Genomic DNA, 23,185 nt, shown 5'->3' with positions numbered 1-23,185 from the left:
TCTTCCTTCAGTCTAACCTCAGAACATCGTTGCTGCCAAATGGAGTGGAAGTTCCCATTGTTCCAAGCAAGGAGTTGGTTTTGCCCGCTAGGCCACACCACCTACTTTGGAAAACTCAGCCTTTCTGAAGCTTTCTCTGCCTTGCCTAAAATCTGGTTAGACTTCCCTCACTAGATTTATCAGCTCCTTCTCGTATGTATTGTGATTTGGGATCGCAGATGTCTGCTGGTTTTATCAAAGATTTTCAGTTTTTTGTCTCATTCTCCTCTCTGGATTGGGGTAATTTCAGAGAAGAGAAGGATCAGAGGCATCTTTATTCTGCTACCTTAAAATTGGGCATTCTACTTTTTTTTTTTTTTTTTTGGCGGTACACGGGCCTCTCACTGTTGTGACCTCTCCCGTTGCGGAGCACAGGCTCCGGACACACAGCCTCCGCGGCCATGGCTCACGGGCCCAGCCGCTCCGTGTCCAGGACCGGGGCACAAACCCGTGTCCCCTGCATAGGCAGGCGGACTCTCAACCACTGCACCACCAGGGAAGCCCAGGGCATTCCACTTTTTACATTTATAAATAACATATGATTGTGTTCTCTATAGAAATTGAAACAATACAGATAAAACTGAAGTCTGTCTTCACTAGCCCCTTCTGCCCCAGAGGTTTCCCAGAGGAACTGTTGTCACTAGTTTGGCATGTATCCTTCCATATCTTTTTCTTTGAATTCATATGTATTCGCGTGTGCGTGTGTGTGTGTGTGTGTGTGTGTGTGTGTATACTTTTAGAAATGGTATGTTTATGTCTGTTTTGATTTTTTTAAAGAATAGAATCAGTCTGTGTATGTATTGTTTTGTAACTTTTCTTCACGTAGTAACGTTTATTGGTGATGTTTCCATTTCATTACATATAGAGATACCTCTTGGAGGGGTGGAGAGTTGGAGAGTATTTTGTAGAGCAGATAAATAATAGTTTACTTAACTATTTGCTTAGGAACAAACTTCAGAATGTCTCCAGTGTTTTTCTTTTTATGTTGCAAGCAGTGTGGCAGTGAATATGCTTCCTTTGGATACACAAGGGTTTATAGAATAGATATTGAAAAACGATAGTGACAAATCACAAGGATATACATTTTTTAAAAAATAAGTAATACCAAATTGCTTTCCTAAATTCACAAGCAATGAATGATAGTATGAGAGTTTTCCCACATCTGTACCAATGCTAACTAAAAAGTTGTCTAACTAAAAATTGTTTGCCAGTCTTGGGGGGGGGTACCTTGTTTTAATTTGCATTTTGCTGAATTACTAATGAGATTTAGCTGCTTTTCGTGTGTCTGTTGAACGTTTCTCATTCCTCTACTGTGTTGTCATTCTTTCATTATTTTCTGTACTATGCAGTTATTTTTGTTTTACTGGTCTCAGGTGAAATTATAATTCAAACTATAAGTCATGCTTCAATCAATGAATGGCTGCTTTGATTCTTACAGTTACTATAGTGTGACCAAATTTCAATGTTAAGATAAATGTGAAGAATAGGTCTCATGGGGGAGGGTGTTTTTGTTTTTGTTTCTTTCCTGTCCAACCTCAGAGGCTCAATATAAGTACATAGGGAGGTATAGACACAGGAAAAAAATTGAATTATTATTAAAATTTCATTTTTTCTTAGACAAATAAACCTCAGACATCACGACCCAATCTCATCAAACCAGCTGCCCAGTGGCAAGATCTCAAAAGATTGGGAGAAGAAAGGCCTAAAAAGTCTAGAGCAGCCTTTGAATCAGATAAGAACCGCTTTTTTTCTGTGTGTAACAGCTCGTTGTTTGGTTCTGGGGCACAGGATGATTCTGAGGATAACTACGGTGAATTTCTAGATCTTGGGCCTCCTGGAGTTTCTGAATTCATTAAGCCAAGTGGACAAACAGAAAGAGAACCCAAGCCTGGACCAAGTCATAACCAAGCAACAAATGACATTGTCAACCACAGAGCAGAGCAGAAAATCATTATCTTGAAAGAAGGTAGTCTTCTTTTTCCAGAAGGTGATCCTTTGGACACTCAGAACCAGTCATCTGAAGACTCAGAGACAGAGCTTTTATCAAACCTCGGAGAATCAACTGATATCCTAGATGACCAGGCCATCGAAGAAGACTGCTGGTTAGACCATCCTTACTTCCAGTCTCTGAACCAACAGCCCCGTGAGATAACAAACCAGGTTGTGCCTCAGGAGCGGCAGCCTGAAGTAGAACTGGGCCCACTGTTGTATCAGCATGAAGCCTCAGGGTCAGCTTTTCCAAGACCAGCTTTTCCAAGATCAGAACCCCAGCAGGATGGGATTCCAGGCCCTTCTTCTCCTCAGCCTGCCCATCCTCTGGAAGAGCTTGAAGACCAACAATTAGCAATAGATGATGAAGAGCCAGGTCCAGCCTTTCCACTGCAAGGATCTCAGCAGCCCAATTTGGAAAACCTTTGGGGGCAAGAAGCTCCTGATGTAGACCAAGAACTCATTGCACTATTAGTGAAAGAAACAGTAAGTTTTATTTTGATATGTAAATAATTATACACACCAAGTATACTGAGTTTCCTTTTATTGCAAAAGTATTATTTGTGCGTGTGGACTTCATTTTCTGAATTTCCTAGATTTGTAGACTAGAAGGAGAGAAACTGAAGATTTGAAAATTGAATCAGGATTCCTGAATGTATGCTTAAACCCTCAGCAAGCCCTCTGGGGATTCTAGCTGCAGATCATGGTTGCCCTCATGCTGTCATATGAGCAGTCCCTGCAGTTTTTAAAAAGGAATTGAGATAACTCCAAATTCAAACCCTTAAAGCAGGTTTATAAGATTACCTAGAGCTACACTGTCCAATACAGTAGCTTCATTTGGCTGTTTAAATTTAAATGTCTTACAATTAAATAAAATTTAAATTTCATTTCTGGTGGCACCAGTCATATTTTAAGTGCTCAATAGCCACATGAGGCTGAACAGCTACCGTGTTGGAAAGCACAGAATAGAACATTTCCACCTTTGTACCAAGTTCTGTTAGATAGCACTGACCTAGAAAGTCATACAGGGCTCTGTGGGCTGCTGTTTGCCTTGGAACAGTCTTTTAACCCTTCTTCCCCCAGGTTTTTTCATCTGGTCTACTAGATTGTGTGCTTCTTGAGGATATACACTAGAAAGTGTTTTATTCGTCTTTAGACTTCCTTTGCTTGGGCAGAGATGTTCAATATTTATTGAAAGACTATAGAATAGACATGCAGAATGGGGGCAGAGGACCAGGTGATCTCTGCGTACCTTTCTAAATTCTATATTCTGTGTAGACAGATAAATCTGGGCACCTTGTGTGAAGGTTTAAGCCAGACACAAAACTGCTTTACAGTCCTTTTCTAGTCTTTAGTCATTTTATGTACTTTTTGCCATCTGGTTTTTATTGCAATTTGAAACCATACCAGGGGATGAAATATAAATAATGTTTTTTATTCCCTTCTAGGAAGTAAGATTTCCAGATGTAGCACATGGGTATATTGAGGAAATAATTCATTTGAAAAATTACTATGATTTGAATGTGTAAGTATACCACCACGCTTTTTTTCTTTCTTCTTTTTTATTGTGGTAAAATATACATAACACAAAACATTTTAACCATTTGTAAGTGTACAGTTCAGTGGCATTAAGTATATTTACATTTTTGCACAACCATCACCACCATCCATCTCCAGAACTTTTTCATCTTCTCGAACTGAACCTGTCCCCACTCCCTCTCCCAAGCATGTGCCAGCCACTGTTTTACTTCTGTCTCTATGAATTTGGCTTCTCTAGAGACCTCATGTAAGTGGAGTCACACAATATTTGTCCTTTTGTGGCTGCCTTACTTCAGTTAGCCTTATGTCTTTTTGAATCATCCTATTAGAAGAGTTTTAATTTTAGTCGTATACAGGCTGTTTTCTGGATCTTGTATAGAATCATGCATGGTTATAGAATTAAGATGTTTAGTTCATTCTTAGCATTGATACTACCCATGTTTTGGGTAGGATGTTAAAGATATATTCTTCTCTATATTTGTAACAAAGTATTCTGTAGCCACTCTGCCTATATAGAGAAAGGTATGGAAGTGTCTTCTTTAGTTTTCATTATAAAGATGATAAATATGTTTTTTTGGGTTTTTTTTTTTTTGCGTTACGTGGGCCTCTCACTGCTGTGGCCCCTCCTGTTGCGGAGCACAGGCTCCGGACGCGCAGGCCCAGCGGCCATGGCTCACGGGGCCTGCGCGTCCGGAGCCTGTGCTCCACAACGGGAGGGGCCACAGCAGTGAGAGGCCCGCATACCGCAAAACAAAAAAAATAATAATAAATAAAAAGTGTCCCAAAGAATACAAAATGAAAAATAAGTCTCTTTCCTCTTATACTCTTTCACCTCCTTCTAGTATGCAGAGGTGGAACAGTTGTAAATTTGTAAAGAGCAGTAGGTATTGAACTTGATCAGATTTTCGGTTGATTAATACAGATTATTTTAATTAAAGGTGGATACTAAACCTCTGTCCTCAAAGATTATATTCTGTACCGTAGAACTCAGGAAGGGTGCGAGTGGGAGCTGGCTGCCTTAACCAAGAGGGAAGGGCCCTCTTTCTGAGGTTAGCAGCCCAGAGGAAGTACTTTTTTCTAATTCATACAAAGGCACTGTGGGGCCATTGGCAGCCCTATCTCTCCCCCTCTGTCCAGAGGCAGGCACTGTTACCAGTTTTTTAAACCAAGATGGAATCAAGGTTTCAAATGTATTTATCTTTTTAATTTAGAACAGTCCCCCACTTACTTTTTTTTTAATGTTACTGATTTTTTTTCCCCCTGTAATTTTTGAACATAAAAAGTTGAAAGAACACCCTGTATCCACCACCTAGGTTATTATCTGGCATTCTGCTGTAAGGAAGATTTTGCCTTTTATTTCTTGCGTGCTTTTTTTTTTGTTTGTTTTTGGCTGAGTTGGGTCTTTGCTGCACGCGGGCTTTCTCTGGTTGATGTGAGCAAAGACTGCTCTTAGTTGCGGTGCGTGGGCTTCTCTTATTGCAGAGCACGGGCTCTAGGTGTGCGGGCTTCAGTAGTTGAGGCTCTCGGGCTCTAGAGAGCAGGCTCAGTAGTTGTGGCGCACGGGCTTAGTTGCTCCACAGCATGTGGGATCTTCCCGGACCAGGGCTCGAACCCGTGTCCCCTGCATTGGCAGGCGGATTCTTAACCACTGTGCCACCAGGGAAGCCCTGTGCTCTTTTTTAAATCTCTGTAGACATAAAGGTTTGTATAAGTGGTGCTTTATAATTTTTTTCTTTTTGAAACTGAATTATCCTAAATTTGACCAGTAGGAGCTTCTTAAGATGCACTTGTGTCTTTTTAGCATGACTCCATTAGTCTTTGAGCACATCCTGGCTTTCTAATAGGCCAAGTTACCCCAGGCTTACCTTGAACTTCTCTGCCCAAAACCTGGAATCTGTCATTTCCTCCAAGAAACCCAGGTTTCTTAGAATGAGGATTGTTATTTATAAACTAACATCTTGGGGCTAAACTTGCTCATCATACCTACTAGCCTGTCATTACTTCTAAGACCTTTTTAAGGGACAAACCAAGAAAATAAGTTTTTTTTAAATCATGAATTTATATTCAAATTTTCCCATTCAAATTTAACATTAAAATTTTTTTCTCAATCTTTCTGAATTTTACATTTATGTGTTTTTTCTTCCACTAAAAACGTAATTTCTAATAACATTAATATATTTATTTTCTTTATCCTAAAATATACATAAAATAATTTTAACATTATAGTACCGATGTTACTAGTACTAATACCTCTACTGAGTGAAGTAAACAATGTTTTGTAGTTATTTTTGCACTTACGTATATTTCACTAAGGCAATACAGTTAGAATATAGACTGTGCTGGGCTGTAGATTGATGATGTTGGTCAGGTCTGGAAATTTTGTAGCCATTATCTCATTAAATAATTCTTTTGCCCTGTTCTCTTTTTCCCCTCTTCTGAAACACTTTTCTTCTAACCCTTGTCCATGATGGCTCTTAACATCATCTCTTTGTTTCTGAGATGCATTCCAGATGATTTTTCAGATCTAACCTCCAGCTCACCAATTGTCTTTTCAGTGGGGTATAATCTGCTAGTAAGTCCATCTGTTATGTTTTTTTTTTTTTTTTTTTTTAATTATTTATTTATTTATTTTTGGCTGCGTTGTGTCTTCGTTGCTGTGCGAGGGCTTTCTCTAGTTGCGGTGAGCGGGGGCCACTCTTCATCGCGGTGCACGGGCCTCTCGCTGTCATGGCCTCTCTTGTTGCAGAGCACAAGCTCCAGATGCGCAGGCTCAGTAGTTGTGGCTCACGGGCCTAGTTGCTCCGCGGCATGTGGGATCCTCCCAGACCAGGGCTCGAACCCGTGTCCCCTGCATTAGCAGGCAGACTCTCAGCCACTGCGCCATCAGGGAAGCCCCATCTGTTATGTTTTTAATTTCAGTTTCTATATGTTTTTCATTTCTAGTATTTTTATTCTTTAATTCTTCAGGCCATTCTAATAGTGTTTTATTTTTTGTTTGTATTTTTAATCACTTTAGGTCTTTAAAAACAAACATAACTTCTTTGTGTTCTGGGTGTGATCGTTCTGACACATGAAGTTCTTGTGAATCTCATTCTGTTGTTTCTCCTGGCCTCATGGTGTCCTGTTTCCCTTGCGTTATTTTGTAGATTTTGACTGTGAGCGCATTACTTGAGGTCTTGATAGAAACGGTTCCTTCAAGGAGGACTTGCTTTAACTTCTGTCATGTGCCTCAGGGCAATGTCAGTCTAATACTATTTTAGGTTTTGTCTGGAAGTTTTATCTTACCTGGGTAGTAAGACTTTAGTCCTGGATGAGGACTGGGTAATCACAAATTCTCAGGGGGAGTTTTGTTTTCCCATCCATCCACTCAGCATCAGTGTTAAGGCATGCTTTTCCATGTGGTCTATGAGCTTTGTCTCTTACCCTGTGTGCCCTGTGAAAACTAAGGGCTCATGTTTATTAGGATCAACAAATGCCGCCCTCAGGAAAACTAGCTTCTGTGTTTAGCTTATTTCTCAGGGGTGTCAGTTTCACTTAGATTTGGACTCTTGAAAACGCCTTACTAACTTAAACATTTTGGTGTACTTTAAAAGTTTTATTTTAATATTTCATTCAGCAGTTTTCAATTGGAGACTGCCTGGGTACTTAATTGGTACTTAATCTTCCATACTGCTGGAAGGGGAAGCCATTTTGTTATTTTACACGCCATTCATTCTTCTCAAGCCTTTCCTCCATATTCTGGATTGTGTATAACTTAATTTTTTTTATTTTTGCACTATAATACACATACAGAAAAATGCACAAAATAAAGATGCACAGCTTAATAATTTATTACAAATAAAACATTCATGTAACCACCACCCAGAAATCTTCAAAAAATAGAGCATTGCTGCCATCTTTGAATGCTGTATGAAGATTTCATGTAGTCTGTATTCTCTCGTGACTGGCTTCTTTCAGCATTATGTTTGTGAGATTCTTTCATGCTGTGCATAACTATAGTTCATGCATTTTCGTTGCTAAGTAGTATTCCACTTGTATGAAAATGCTGTAATTAAATTTTTCCCTCTACTTTTTTTTTTTTTTTTTTTTTTGCGGTACGTGGGCCTCTCACTGTTGTGGCCTCTCCCATTGCAGAGCACAGGCTCCGGATGCGCAGGCTCAGCAGCCATGGCTCACGGGCCCAGCCGCTCCATGGCATGCGGGATCTTCCTGGACTGGGGCCCAAACCCATGTTCCCTGCATCGGCAGGCGGACTCTCAACCACTGCGCCACCAGGGAAGCCCAGACTTGGCCTTCTTTACCACCCTGTTGGCTAGTGATACCTTCAAGTAGAAATTTTTTAATTTTGGTCTTGTTTCTCATCTTTGGGAGTATTGGTCTGCCATTACTAGAAGTGAAGGTGCTGTTTTATTCTAAGGTTTTAAAATATTTTCTTTTTAGTATGTAAACAACATGATGGCAACTGCATTATTTTTAATTAATAAACTTTAATTTTGGAATAGTTTTAAATTCATAGCAAAATTGAGCAGAAATATCTACATTTTTACAATGAAAAATATCTCCTAGACTTCCACTCAACTAAAAAACAACTGATTGATTGATTGATTGATTTTTGGCTGCGTTGGGTCTTCGTTGCCACACGCGGGCTTTCCCTAGTTGTGGTGAGTGGGGCTGCTCTTCCTTGCGGTGTGTGGGCTTCTCATTGTGGTGGCTTCTCTTGTTGTGGAGCATGGGCTCTAGGTGTGCGGGCTTCAATAGTTGTGGCACACATTCTCAGTAGTTGTGGCTCGAGGACTCTAGAGCGCAGACTCAGTAGTTGTGGCGCGCGGGCTTAGTTGCTCTGCGGCATGTGACATCTTCCCAGACCAGGTCTCAAACTCGTGTCCCCTGCATTGGCAGGTGGATTCTTAACCACTGCGCCACCAGGGAAGTCCAAACTGATTTTTTTTAACGTACCTTTTTAGTTCTTGGAATGAAAACCTAGTTTTTTTTTGGAGGGTAAACACAATTTTGGATATTTTTTCATGAAATAGTGTTATGTAAAAAAATACTTTCCATTTTTTATGGTGTTATTAGTGATTACCTTTAATAAAAATTATTGTATTGAATTTTCCTCTTTGTTAAATATTTTTCCTGTACATAGTTTCACTAGTGTTCTGATAAACATTCTGCATTATTCCATGTAGTACTTTTCCTTCTTTTTGTTATACACGGTATGCTGAAACCCTAAAAGTTAAGATTTGGGATCAGGGATTATAAACAGATTCATGATCCTTGAAACGTATTTCCAAAGAGCTTTCCAGGGAATTCCCTGGCAGTCCAGTGGTTAGGCCTCTGCGCTTTCACTGCGGAGGGCCTGGGTTTAATCCCTGGTTGGGGAACTAAGATCCCACAAGCCAGGTAGCGCAGCAAAAACAAACTAACTAACAAATAGCTTTCCTGTGGAGTTGTGCCAGTTTATGTTGCTGTTAGAGATGTATATGAATTGGTTTAATCATTCCTCAACAATATTGAGTAGTCATATTTTAACTAGGCATAAAGTAATATTTTAGTTGCGTTTCTTTGATAATTAGCTATGTACCATTTTTCATATATTTGTTTACTAATTGTATTTCCCTCCTGTGTAAATTGTTTACTCCTCTTGTCTCATTGAATTCCTTTTTTTGTTAATATTTTCCTGATTATGAAGCATAATGTTCGTTTATTTTAGAAACTATAAATGTATATACCTAGCACATTTAGTTACAGAATACTGATTTGAATAGGAAATACCAAGTAGTATTTTGAATAACTTATAGTAAATATTAAAGTAATCCTTTAGAAATTTAGTATACTATAATGTTTCCCTCTCATTCTATGGATGAATATATTATTTTTTAAATATCTGCAGAATTAGCCTTCAATGTAATATCAGTAAAGTGTGATCAAATTGACAGATTCTGTGACAGTTCTGTTCTCCTACCTCCTGAGTCTCATACATGTCATTTTTTCTAGGGGCTTACTGACTCTGTGCCTTTTGCATCACTGAAAAGCAAATATTCATCCTTAAACATAAATTCTTGTGAATTCCAAAGGAAAGGGAATGTTCAATAATGGTATTGAATCTTTTGAAACTTACAGTATGATTTTCCTGACACTGCTTTCCTTTCGCCCCTGGGCTGTTGAGACTAAGTTGTTAATTCTCAAAACTAAGTTGAATGTTGTTAATGTAGGGCCGAAAGGAGGCCCAAAGCAGAGTTGAGCAAGCTGGTATTTTGTGGGGCTGACTCTCAGTCACTTTGTGTGCAGTCTTTAAGTCACCTTTAGATGTAACCAGCTGGTCATTTTAGCAGGAGGGGCCTGTTCACCAGAGAACCTGCTGTGATGGTAACCTACTCTTTGACGCTTTAACTGAGACTTTTCACTTACATGTGATGCAACTTAAGTTGGATCGAGGCAGCAAACAACTATTAAAGAATAAAAGCTTGGAATATTAGCTTGGCTTATTTAGTGGGAGTGCTTTCTCGAAACCCTGTAGCTTGTCAGGTCAGATCAAGCATGAAATAATATCAGTAGGTTGGCAGATTTGAGTTCTGACAGGCATTTCGATATGTGAAGTTTTTAATAGTGTTGAAAATATAAAATGAATTGCTAAGAGAAGAACCTCTAAAATGCGGCCGGGGGTGGGGGGTGATTCAGAAATTATACCTACTGTTCTATAGGATGTACTTTAGGAAGTGCATAAAAATAGAACATTTTGAAGGATGAGATTTTAAAAACTAGGAACAAGTTTTACTACTTTCTTCCAACACCCTAGCAGATCATCTTCCATGCATCCCACTTAGGAGACCTCTGGCTTCACTCATGCATGGCTATTCTATTAAAGAAGATTCTTTATATTTGACCTTTTTATCTTTCCCCAAATTCCTGGTTTGGGGGCAGTTTGTTGGCCTGTGGTAGCCACACTTATCAGAACGTTACAAACAGGTAAGATTGGAATGGAGGAGCTATTCCACATCTGGTTTGTAGTATGTCCAGTTGTGCATGTTAAAGGGGTTGTTTGGAACTTCGTGCCTTTCTCCACAAATACTGGGTTCTTAACAATGAATGATTCTCAGGTTAGCCTTCAGGGATCTGTATAACCTGTGGTGCTCATCAGTTTGTACTGGAACAAAGAGTCACCATCAGTGACAATGCTTTAAATGGGAAATGTGCTCAGAATTCTTGACTAGGGGTGTCTCCGCTTGCTGCTACTGTAATATGGGAAAGGGGTTTTTCACTCTCCGGGCCTCTGGCATTATGTTCCAGAGACTGGGCGTGGTGATAGGAAGAGGAGAGCTTAACAATAAGAAGCATGGGACTCCTGGTAGTGATGATGAAGAAAAAGGTGTTGAGATGTGCTGACCGGTCCTGGAGTAGGAGGAAGAGGGGGCTTTGCAGTTGGGCTTTGTATTCCGGCCAGTGCTGAGGGCCCTGAGGGGGATTGCAAAAGAAGCATGCCTCCCTAGTTTTTAGTCCCCACACACTGGCCCTTGGTGAGAAGAGGAGCTGGAGGTGAGCACCTTTTCTCTGTCTTCTTCCTGCTAGACCTGTCTTAATTAGAGGCTGCGCTCCTGACACTGGACAGGAGAGACCTGGGGAGAAGGGAGTTGAGTGAGAATCATGGTGGGGCACCTTCGAGGCAGTGGGGTCATCTTCAGAATCTGCAGGAGCAAGGGAAGGAAGGTGGAGGAGACGGGAAGCCCCGGTTGCCCTGTAACTGGGAAGCTTTCTTGCTACTGAAGTGGCTTGTGCTGCATACCGCCAGGCTGTACTTGTCTGTGTGGAATCATCCCAGGAGTACCGTTCGTTGCTTCTTTGGTTGTTAGGGTGAAGGGCCTTTAGTTAACATTTGTAAATCTGGGTGGTGATACATCTCTCATGTTATCTTATTCTCTATATCCTTAATTTTGAAGTGTTTCATAGTAGTGATAAAAAGACAAGGTTGTTAGTTTGGTATGAAGAGAGTCTGCTCTTAAGCAAACATGGTCTGTTCCTTCAGCCTTACAGTAAACTGAGCATCCCTCAGATTGTCATGGGGATTTATTACCGTAGGGTTAAAAGAAGTATTAATGAATTAGTAGAAGGTCTTTTATGTTCCATTTATTAACTCTTAGAAAACTTTTTTTTTTTTTTTTGCGGTACGCGGGCCTCTCACTCTTGTGGCCTCTCCCGTTGCGGAGCACAGGCTCTGGACACACAGGGTCAGCGGCCATGGCTCACGGGCCCAGCTGCTCCGCGGCATGTGGGATCTTCCCGTACCGGGACACAAACCCGTGTCCCCTGCATCGGCAGGCGGACTCTCAACCACTGCGCCACCAGGGGAGCCCAGAAAACTATTTTTAATTGTGAATGTAAATACAAACTTTTCCCCATACAGTTCAACCAGTAAGAATTTCAGTGACTTCATTATATTGATACGCAACTAATAGAAAAACTTCAGAGTTTATATTTCAGTATGTATATTACTTTTTAAATTAGCAAGTAAAAATAGAGATTCAGTGTAACTGTCTTTTGTCTGTTTATTTGTTTTGTTTTTCTGATCTGCAAACATTTTAATTCCCTGATAGGTCGATTATAATGTGTGTCTAGAAACTTTATTTTCACACATTACATTTGAATCAATGGGCAGGTGTGGGATTTGGAAGCACTATGAAAGTAACATCATTTATTTTTGCAGACTTTGTAATTTTCTTCTGGAAAATCCAGATTATCCAAAGAGAGAAGATAGAGTCCTTATCAATCCCAATAGCAGCCTGCTTGCCAGCCAAGATGAGATAAAGGCAAGTTGTGCTCTTGTTTTGCAGTGTCTACTTGGAAATGCTCTGCTCTTTTCATCATTTTTAAGGGAATAAACTGCTTTGTCAAGACACATTTTTTAAGACAATCCAGGAAAAGAGGATTTCAGAATATATATTTTAGTGGGATTTCTCCATCTGAGTCACTTTGAATTTTGTATTTGACTTCTTTCATTGTAACTCTATCTTCCCTTCCCCACAAAGAATTAAACAAATCCTCCATATCTTTAATCCTACAAAGGAAGTTCCTAAGATAAACAAGAATTGGACCAGATTATTTGTATCATTTTAGGTTTTTTTTTAACATTTTATTATGAAATTTTCAAACATACAGTAAAGTCAGAAGGCTTTTCCATTGATTACCTATATATCCACCAGCAGGACTATTAAAAGTTAACATTTTACTATGTCCATTTTGTCACATGTCCATCCCTGTGTCCATCAGCACATTCCTCTCATATTTTATTTCATTATAATGCACTTCAAAGTAAATTGCAAAAACATCAATACACTGCCCCGTAAATACTTTAGCATGCAGATTATTGCCTAGAGTTTAATGTCTGTTTACAGTTTTTCTTTTTGTATAAGATTTATATACAGTACATACACCTGTGTAACCAAATCCTGTATCAAGATATAAAGTTTGGTTTTTAGAAATCTTAATCATTGTCTTCATTTGTGATCCAGACTAGCATTTAGTGTGTTAAGCTGTTGAAGGAAAGTATAGTTCAGAACTGCTTCACTGGGATCTGTTGTACCATCCTTCTACTTACCACAAATTCTTTTTGACTCTTTCTTTTATGTATGGGTGTTACTCATTTTATTGCTCTTTACTTTTGTACTTTTCAGATGTTACAATGTTTTTTACAAATTGAAGGTTTGTGGCAATCCTGCCTTGAGCAAATCTGTTGGTGCCATTTTTCCAACAGCATTTGTTCACCTCGTGTCTCTATGTCATATTTTGGTAATTCTCATAAGATTTCTGACTTTATTACTGCATTTGTCATGGTGATCTGTGATCAGTGACCTTTGGTGTTACTGTTGCAAAAAGATTGACTTGCTGAAAGCTCAGATGATGGTTAACATTTTTTAGCAGTACATTTTTTTTTTTTTTTTTTTGCGGTACGCGGGCCTCTCACTGTTGTGGCCTCTCCCATTGCGGAGCGCAGGCTCAGCGGCCATGGCTCACAGGCCCAGCCGCTCCGCGGCATGTGGGATCTTCCCGGACTGGGGCACGAACCCACATCCCCTGCATCAGCAGGCGGACTCTCAGCCACTGCGCCACCAGGGAAGCCCAGCAATAAATTATTAATTGCAGCATGTACTTTTTTATTTTTTGTACATATGCTGTTGCACGCTTACTAGACTACGGTATGGTGTAAACATAACTTTAACTTTTCTTTGCATTGGGAAACCAAAATATTTGTGTGACTCGTTTTATTGTGATACTAACTTTATTGCAGTGGTCTTGAACCAAACCCGCAGTTTCCCTGAAGTATGCCTGTATTTTGTAGCTGGAAGAAAATTCATTTTTCTAAACATTTTGTGAAAAGAAAATGGCTAAAAAATTGGGTTCAAATCCCCAGCTATACTTTTTCATAGTTCCAACTAGTAAAACTAGTCTTCAGACTCCAGACAGACTGTTTACCCTCTCTGAACTGTCATTTCTTCATCTCTATTCAGGGTTGGTATTCTCCTTTAGAGTAATTATGAGTACAAGTCAGATTATTCTATTCTGTAGTAAATAATTCTTCAAATGATTTCCCCCTCGTAGGAAATGCACTGTCTGGCCTCTAATGTTGTGCCTCTCTCTCATTTCAGTTGCCTAAAATAGACTTTTTTGACTATTCTAAATTGGCTCCTCTTGACCAGCGCTGCTTCATCCAAGCTGCTGACCTCCTGATGGCCGACTTCAAAATGCTCAGCAGTCAGGACATCAAGTGGGCCCTGCATGAGCTCAAAGGACACTATGCAATCACCCGAAAGGTGCTCTACTCGGTCTTCCTGCTGGGGTCACACCTCTTGACTAACTACTCCTTCCCATGATAACAGAATGAAGAGTTCAGCTTGTGGAAATTGGCATGGTTTATGATGGTAAAGAGCTAAGGAGTTTGTCAGGGCGAAGGTAAATAGACAAAGGTATTTGCTGATCAGGAAGAACTGAATGAAAAGAAATACATATTAGAAGCAGGGAGGTTCTGGTTTGACCATAAAGACATGGAAGGTAATGAATTTTCCCATGGAATGCGGATGACTAGAGTTTAAAAGATGCATTTCAGTGCTATTCCTCCCTCATCTGCTTTCTGACTTGGAGCTGGCCACCACAGTCCTCCCCCAGATGGCTCAGTTAGCAGTTACATGTAGAGTCTGTAAAGGGCCCAGAACCCAGCTCTGCCCAGGGAGTGGTGGTTTGCCTCAGAAGCGAGTAGGCAGCTAACTGAAAGCTCTCGAGGTTTTTTTTTTTTCTTCTGGGCCCTAAATAAGGTTCCATGTAAGGGCCTCTGTTCCAGGGCTTGGAAGGGTGCTGGTCACTAGTGGGTAGCAGACGTGCCTCATTTAGTGAAGTCCATTGTACAGTGCCCGTTTCATGGCAGTCAGCCAGGATGGAAGAGTGAGCACCAGCAGGTCCTTGACTTGTTCCTCTTTCTCCTGCCTTTAAATCCATTTCTCCTGCTGAAGTTCTGGTGATTCTCAGCAGACAGTGTGCTTTTCTTTCCAGAAGACAAGCAAATGTGGAGTTACTTTAACGGTTAAAACACCCACTGGGTCATATCCTGAAAGAAGGTGAACATTGGTGAATTTGCTGCGTGTAGGCCCCTTCCACCTTTAGATTGATAACATCTAGGCAGCTGGCAACAAACTCCTAATTGTAGGTTCATTTTAGGTAAAATTACTCTGAAGGGAACACAGAGATAGTGCCTTCTGTTTCTGAGTCTCATTCCCCATGCTAAAGAGGGAATGTCCGTATTGTCATTGAAAAATGAATGAGCTTCCCCCCCAAAATAACGACCTTGAGAAAGAAGGGGCTCTTTCATCTTTAGGCCCTGCCTGGTGTCTTTACTGACGCTTTGGTGCCTCACACCTTTTCTGAGCTCCCAGGGAGCCTAGATGAGAAGTAAGAGGGCAGCAGCAGGAGACAGCCCCTGTGGTCTGGGTGTGGGCTGGTCCTCATTGGTAACGTCCCTGCCGCCATCCTGAGATCAGTAAGAGTAACTGTGCTCGCACATGCTTCTCCCCACTGAAGGCCTACTAGTTATATGGGTGGGAGGTTGTAGGGCTTTGTGGCTCAGTTCTTGTTCATACCTTCCTTATCCTTTTCCTTGTTTTTCTGGCCCTTTATATTTTTATGGTGTCTGCTTGTTTTAGTGGGTAATTTAAAAATTTGCAGGATTTTGGAAAGAGGTGGGTTGGACTATTTGAATGAATGTAAGGTGTTTAAGGAGAAATAATGTTTGACAGAAGCTAATATCTGATGTGCTCAATCAGAAAGTCTCCCTGCTCTATGGACATAGTGCACAAGACTTCTGCCTTGTAGGAAGTTACACTCACGTGGACAGGGATGTAGGAAACACACCCGGAGATGCTTCCTAGTTTGAGCAATAGCATGTCTTCCCTGTGCCACTCCCCAAACATGATGATTGCTTTGGGAGGGTATGCTGACTGAAGACAAAGTCAATTCTCCGTGGATTTCTCTTTTTTTTACTTTTTACTATAAACATCAAACACATACAGAAGTAAAGATGATATTGTAAAAAACCCCTGCTTACTGTCACTCAGCTTCAGCAATTATCAGCTCCTGCCCAGTCTTGTTGTATTGTATTTCCACCCCTACACACTTCTCCCTCCCAGACTGTTGTGAAGTAAATTCCAAGCTTCATTTCATTTTTTTCATCCATAGGTATTTCAGTATTTATCTTTAAAAGATAAATACAAAGACAAAATAGGGGCTTCCCTGGTGGCGCAGTGGTTGAGAGTCCGCCTGCCAATGCAGGGGACGCGGGTTCGTGCCCCGGTCCGGGAAGATCCCACATGCCGCGGAGCGGCTGGGCCCGTGAGCCATGGCCGCTGGGCCTGCGCGTCCGGAGCCTGTGCTCCGCGGCGGGAGAGGCCACAGCATTGAGAGGCCCACGTAACGCAAAAAAAAAAAAAAAAAGGACAAAATAATTTTTAAAACACAATCAAAATACCATTCTCGCAGCTTAAAAATTAACATCATCAGATATCCAGTCAGCATTCAGATTTCTCTGAATATGTCAAAAATCTTTAGCTTGTTTGGTCATAGAGTTCCAAGTAAAATCTGTTTATTGCAGTTGATTGATAACTTCTTAAATCTCTTTTTAAAAATCTGTAAGCTCTCTCTCTTTCTTCCCCCTTTATTTTTCCTTACTGCCTATTTGTTGGGGAAAACTGGGTTGTTTTATCTTACAGGTTTTCACAGTCTAGATTTTGCTAACTGCACCCCTGCATTGTAATTAAATGATTCCTCTGTCCCCTCAATTTTGTATAAATTGATGGTTACATCTAGAATCTTGATCAAACTTAGGTTTGATTTTTTTTTCTCTCTCATGAATTTTAATTCTACTTCTGCCACTTGGTGTGTGACTTTGAACAAGTGTCTTAAACTTGCAGAGCTTCAGTTTTCTGTTAGTAAATAGTGGATGTCCTAGATGAGTAATGTGAGAATTAGATGAGATAATATATAGCAGGCCTATAACACAGTGCCTCACATATATCAAGTTTCAGTAACAAGTTCCCATCCCTTCACACTTCGCTCTGTGTGCTACAGAATAATTTTCAAACCATTTTACTTAACGGTTACTCAGTGCTATCTTCAGAGTTGGTCCTTAGTGTAGTACAAGAGCACAAGAGCCTTGCGTGGTTCGGCCTCCTTAGGTTTGCAGGGCTGAATTCATGCTAGAGAGGCCTGTGACCAGCAGGGCCCACTCTGGTTTGTTCCAAGCCTGTCGTATGGAGGCCCAGAGTGCAGGAAGACTCTACCCGCATGTGTGTGCACTTGTGGATATTTTAGCTCCACTCTTTTTATGGGTGTATCCTGTGGGTGAGCTTCTTGGAGACCCCAGTGCAGCTGCAGTAATGTTTCTTCTGGTTGTAAAGTTCTGTAGGGACAGAAATGCTATCAGCACTAAGTGTTTTCAATGAATAACTTCTAAACTGGAGAGAACTGGTCATCCTTAAAATTCACAACAGGAACTACTTCTTAAAATGAATGTTTATTTTTATCAAACTAATTAATTTCCATAGTTTAAAAAATCAGGGACTTCCCTAGCTGTCCAGTGATTAAAACTCTCTGCACTTCCACTGCAGTGGGTGTGGGTTCAATCCCTGGTCAGGGAACTAAGATCCTGCATGCTGTGCAGCGCGGCCAAAAATTTTTTTAAATAAATAAAATACAATAGTGGCAAAATGCTCATTTATAATTTTGTAAATGGCAGGCTGAAGCCCCCTTCTTCATCCTCTTTAATATGTTTTTTTTCCTGGTATTTACCTCCACATTTATGAACATATTATTATGCTTGATTCGTTTGTTATAGTTTACTCTTTATGGTAGATGGAGGTTCTAGATCTAACACACACTCATCTTTTAAATGCACACAGCTTTTTTTAAATCTGTTTTTAGAATTGTCATTGTTATGACTATGGAAATGTTCACTGCTAGGGCAAGTAATGTACTATGGTAACGTTTCCTTTTTTTGAATTTTGTATTTTTCATAGAGTTAAAAATCACTTGCCTTGGTTTTTTCATTTGCTTTTTTTTGTTGTTTTGTTTTTTGACTCTGGGTAAATCTTTCCACACCCAACAACTTGAAAGTTGTTCGTATTCTAGTTTTGCTTATTGTCAAACCTGTCAGTTCTCATTTCTTTTTTTTTCTTTTTTTCAATTAAAGTGTACTTGCTGTACAATATTACCTAAGTTACAGGTGTACAGTATAGTGATTCACAATTTTTAAAGGTTATACTCCATTTATAGTTATTATAAAATACTGGCTATATTCCCTGTGTTGTACAATATGTCCTTTTTAGTTTACTTTATACCTAATAGTTTGTACCTCTTAATTCCCCATCCCTATATTTCCCTTCTCCCCTTCCCTCTCCCCACTGGTAACCACTAGTTCTCTGTATATGTGAGTCTGTTTCTTTTTTGTTATATTCACTAGTTTGTTGTATTTTTTAGATTCTGCATGTAAGTGATATCATGCAGTATTTGTCTTTCTCTGTCTGACTTATCTCACTTAGCATAATGCCCTCTAAGCCCATCCATGTTGTTGCATATGGCAACATTTCATTCTTTTTTATGGCTGAGTAGTATTCCATTGTATGTATATTCCACACCTTCTTTATCCATTCATCTGCTGGTAGACTCCAGTCTGTTCGGATTGTTCTTCATGCCTGCTGCATAGCTGTTATCTTGGGAATTCCCTTTGCCTTTTGACAAAGATTAATTTTCTGTATTCTAGATCCTGACAACTTTCTGTGTCTTCCTTTACACACTCATGTCATGCTTGACTGATGGTTCCACTGGGTTGAAAATTATTTCCCCTCCTAATTCTTCTCAATAATTCTGCCCCAGATGTGACTACCTCTTTCTTTCAGGCAGTTTGTTGAATGCCTGCCATAGGTCACACATTGGGAATGTCACAGTAAATATAGAGGTTCCCTTCCTTCATGGAGCTTAATGCTAGTGGACAGGGCCATCTTTTTTAACCCACCCCTTGACTTCTCTTCTCTGAGGTGGTCGTTCTCAGGGTATTGACTACCCAGGCTTCCTAGATTTCTCCCTCTGTGTACTTGAATGGTCATCTCTGTCTCCATGCAGGTAACATATCCCTGTCTCTGGACCTGACCTTTCTACCAGGCTCCACAGAGGAGTCTCTGTCTACTTCTCAGCTTTTGCATCATCACATGACCATTGTCGTGTTTTTAGGTCATCCCTTAAAAGAAGTTTGGCTGTTGTCAGAGATGGCCCAAAAATCTTACCAGACTGTATCCTTGATTCTCAAAACGAATACTTTGAGTGGGTATTTGATTTGTGAGTGTGAGCAGGCTGGAGGGAAAAGTGCCAGAAACAAAAAAAGGAAAATTTTAAAGATTTTTTCTTCATTGTCTGTTCTGTGTTCTTCCTGCTAGGTTTTTGGGGTACTTACTTTGTGGTAGTTACTGACTAGACCCTGAGGACACTGACATGCGTAGAATACAAATTAGCTTCTTTCCAAAGAGTTTTCAGTCTGTTTGAGAAGATTAAAGTTAAAAAAAAAGGCTAAAGCGATGTGATGAGTCTTATAAAATAGAGTGAATAAAGGTGCATGAGGGCACTAGGAAAGAAATGAAGATGTCATTTGAACAAGGTCTTAAAGATGCTTTCACTAGAGGAATAATATGTGAAAGGCTAAAAGGTAAGAAAAAGTAACTGTGATGCCTTTTGGTTGTGCAGGTATGAATTATAACTAGCAGGTCTCGAAAGGAAGGAATTCTGATTCTCTAATTTTATTTGTCTACTGGACCATTAGTCAGTAGGATAAGTAGGGAGTTACCTGGTGGTCTAGTGGCTAGGACTCGGCGCTTTCACTGCCGTGGCCCAGGTTCAGTCCCTGAGGGGAACTGAGATCCCGCAAGCTGAGAGGCACGACCAGAAAAAAACAAAAAAAGATAAGTAATGAATGTTAATATAACTATTAAGGTAAGATTTTGGAGGTGCCTTTAATTTTTAGGCAACATTTGTTTTAAGGTACAGCTTCCTGACAAGTATGAGTTTGTGTTCATATATATGGATTTTTTTTCCTGCTAACTAGAAACAGTATTAAATGGGACCAAGGTAATGACCTCAGTTCTTGCAGTCAGGAGCCTCTATGTTTTTTGTTTGTTTGTTTGTTTAATATTTATTTATTTGGCTGCACCACGTCTTAGCTGTGGCATGTGGGATCTTTTAGTTGCAGCATGCAGGATCTAGTTCCCTGACCAGGGATTGAACCCGGGCCCCCTGCATTGGAAGCGTGGAGTCTTAACCACTGGACTGCCAGGGAAGTCCCAGAAGCTTCTGTGTTTTATGACAGTGTAGTGTGGTTGAAAACCCAGTAGACTACCTACCAGTTATGAGCTCTGAGTTCACATTCCAGTAATCAGTCGCTGATAAATGACATCTACCGTTTAATTACCTCATTTTTAAAATGCAGATAATAATAACTTATCCTGCTTCCTTTCCTGGGTTTTTGCACATAGCCCTGGTTCAAGGGTGGGGTTTCACCTGTAGATAAAACTTGGTATAGGTTAGTAGTTTTGCAGCTGAGTACAAATATGTGACTTTAAGATTGGTGCCTAAGGGTTTGTGGGGAACACCTTGGGTAGTGGGACAGAAAGAAGAAACAGAAAGCAAGGGAGGAGGCACTGCAGCTGTGGAGGACGTTGATCCGGGATATAGAGAGGTGGCAAGATGAATCTTGCTGTTGGCCAGCTCTTGATGGGCTTTCACTGAAATCTGAGGGCAAGGTGATGTCAAAGAGAGGAGCTTTAGTTCCGAGACTGGCCTGACTTCCTATACTAGCTTTAATTAAGGTTTGACTGGGGGCGAGTTCCTTTCTCTAAGCCTTGCTTCCCTCTACTATAAAATAAATAATACCTCCCTCAGAGGATTGTTGTGAGAATTAAATAAGTAAGGACTTGAAAGGGCCACATGTAGTGCTTAGCTTATAGGAGGCGCGCACAACGAATGGTGGTTCCCAAACTTAGGAGCTTTGAAAAGGAAGGGAGGTAGGAGGTAGATTAAGATGCAAGGGTGATCCTTAGGAATCATGAATTCTGTCTGGGAAACGCTGAACTGCCAGCATGCTGGGTGGGGCCTGTGAGACATCCAAGTAAAAGCAATTCATTGGTTGGCTGAATGGACAAAAAAGGTGGGAAATACGAACTGGAGAAGGGATTTTGAGAGTCGTCAGCATATGGAAGGTGACCGTACCAGCCTGGATGAAGTGTACCTAGAGAGACTGTCGGGTAAGAAGAGAGCCAAGGCTGCCTTGAGGACTCCCAACATGGAAAAACTAGGTAGAGCAGCAGGCAGCGAGGAAGGAGGAAGTCAGGAGAGTGGAGCAGGCAGCATTGTTCGTGCTGCTGAGAGATCCAGTGAGGTGAGGAGTTAGCCCCGCGTTAGGAAGATTAGCAAGTGAAAAGGTGGGGTAGAGGCCAGGTTAGAGGGAGTTGGCCGCTTGTGGGAGGCGAGGTGATGGAATGATGTACAAATTGCTCTTTTGATAAGTTTGGCTACAAAGAAGAGGAAGAAGAAAAGGGCTGATAGCTGGAAGAGGAAGGAGGTCAGGGAATGAAAGGTTTTCTTTTTTTTTAAGATGGCAGAGACTTGAGCACCTTTAAATGCCTATTGGAAAGATGTAAAAAGGGGGAGAAGCTAAAGGAATGGAAGAAAAGGGATTATCACTGGCATAAGAATTTTGCACTCCCGTGTTCAGTACAAAGTGGGGATGTGGGTGAAAGCAACGAGAATGTGGGGGAAGTGGAGGAGGGAGTGTTGACCAGGGAAACACCATGTAAGATGCTGCCTGTAAAATATAACTCGTAGCCATTTGTTACGTGATTTAACCTGTGCTTATTTAAGGACAGCTTCAGTAGTTTCTATTTTCTTGTGTACCTTTATCAGTAAGCATTTGGTTCTACCATTGTAGCAGTTGTTGAAAGAGAAAATGAAAATAATAAAATGCTACCTGTTTATTTTGCCTGCTGCCTTTTCTGGTAAGCCATGTAGGGAAGATAGCTGTGAGTCACAACGAGATTTAGGGATTGCTGATGTTTCATGTACTTTTTTTGTCCCATTTACAGCGGTAACCTTTCCCTTTCTCAATTTTTAGGCCTTTTCTGATGCCATTAAAAAATGGCAGGAGCTATCGCCAGAAACCAGTGGAAAAAGAAAAAAGAGAAAAGAAATGAATCAGTATTCTTACATAGATTTCAAATTTGAACAAGGTAATGGCCAAATGTGAGTGTTGCTGATGGTGTTTGCAGAGCCATCTGCTCCCACACAGCCTGTAAGGGGAGTCGTGGTGTGGCTGCTTAGAAATGCCCTGTTACAGCAGTCTGAGGAGTGTCACCGACGTGACTGCTCTGATGGCACATTGGTGTTTTTAGAAAGTGGCTACGTTTGTCATCTTTCTGTTTAGGATACACCATGACGGGAAAATTGTGTGCAGTGTTAGATTCACATGTGGAAAAGTGCTTGGGGACATTCTTCAGCTTGGGGGGAAGAGAGGTCTTGAAGGTTTGACAAGAATTAGCCTTTCACTACATAGTAAAAGCTAGACCAGTGATTGACTGCTTACTGCAGAGGAGGCACTTACACACCTGAGAGAGTAGCTTCTACACAGAAAAAAACCAAACAGCTCTTAAACTGCCACTTAAGCTGTTTATTTAAAATTCTGTTATTCATATTTATGAAGTAACTGCTGAAAGCTCTTTCAAAGAGGTTACTTCAGGTCTAACTCCCCACCCCCCGCCAAGGTAAACTTGCTGAATTTTGCAACAAATTTGATCTTAGTTGCTTGTGTCTGAGAGTCCACTTCAACTTTTCCTGTAGATTATGTCATAAATAAGAATATTTCCCTTTCCTTTTTTCCTATGTGTCTTTCTGTTACATCTGTAATTAATTTCATGACTTCAGGTGTGACTAAATGAAAAATCCATGAGATAGTTATAGAGTTGGAAAGTATTTGAATTTTTGAACTCTTCAGGATCTAAAAGAAAACGTCCTAGGTTCTGACTTCTAAGTTCGCCAAGCTACTCTGTGA

At 40.5% G+C, this 23,185-nt stretch overlaps 1 protein-coding gene across 1 annotated transcript in view; it reads left to right on the top strand.

Annotated features, from left to right (window-relative positions):
- RNF216 (ring finger protein 216) overlaps positions 1-23,185 on the top strand; it is a 170,356-nt gene that overhangs the window by 38,772 nt on the left and 108,399 nt on the right. The window contains exons 4-8 of the mRNA XM_065892156.1: positions 1,828-2,514; positions 3,477-3,553; positions 12,266-12,368; positions 14,205-14,369; positions 22,253-22,367. Of these exons, the coding sequence (XP_065748228.1) occupies positions 1,828-2,514; positions 3,477-3,553; positions 12,266-12,368; positions 14,205-14,369; positions 22,253-22,367 (1,147 nt within the window). The remainder of the gene's footprint in view (positions 1-1,827; positions 2,515-3,476; positions 3,554-12,265; positions 12,369-14,204; positions 14,370-22,252; positions 22,368-23,185) is intronic.

The sequence above is a fragment of the Phocoena phocoena genome, chromosome 15 (assembly GCF_963924675.1).
Source record: "Phocoena phocoena chromosome 15, mPhoPho1.1, whole genome shotgun sequence".
Classification (NCBI taxonomy): Eukaryota; Metazoa; Chordata; class Mammalia; order Artiodactyla; family Phocoenidae; genus Phocoena; species Phocoena phocoena.
This window is presented reverse-complemented; position numbering and strand designations above follow the sequence as displayed.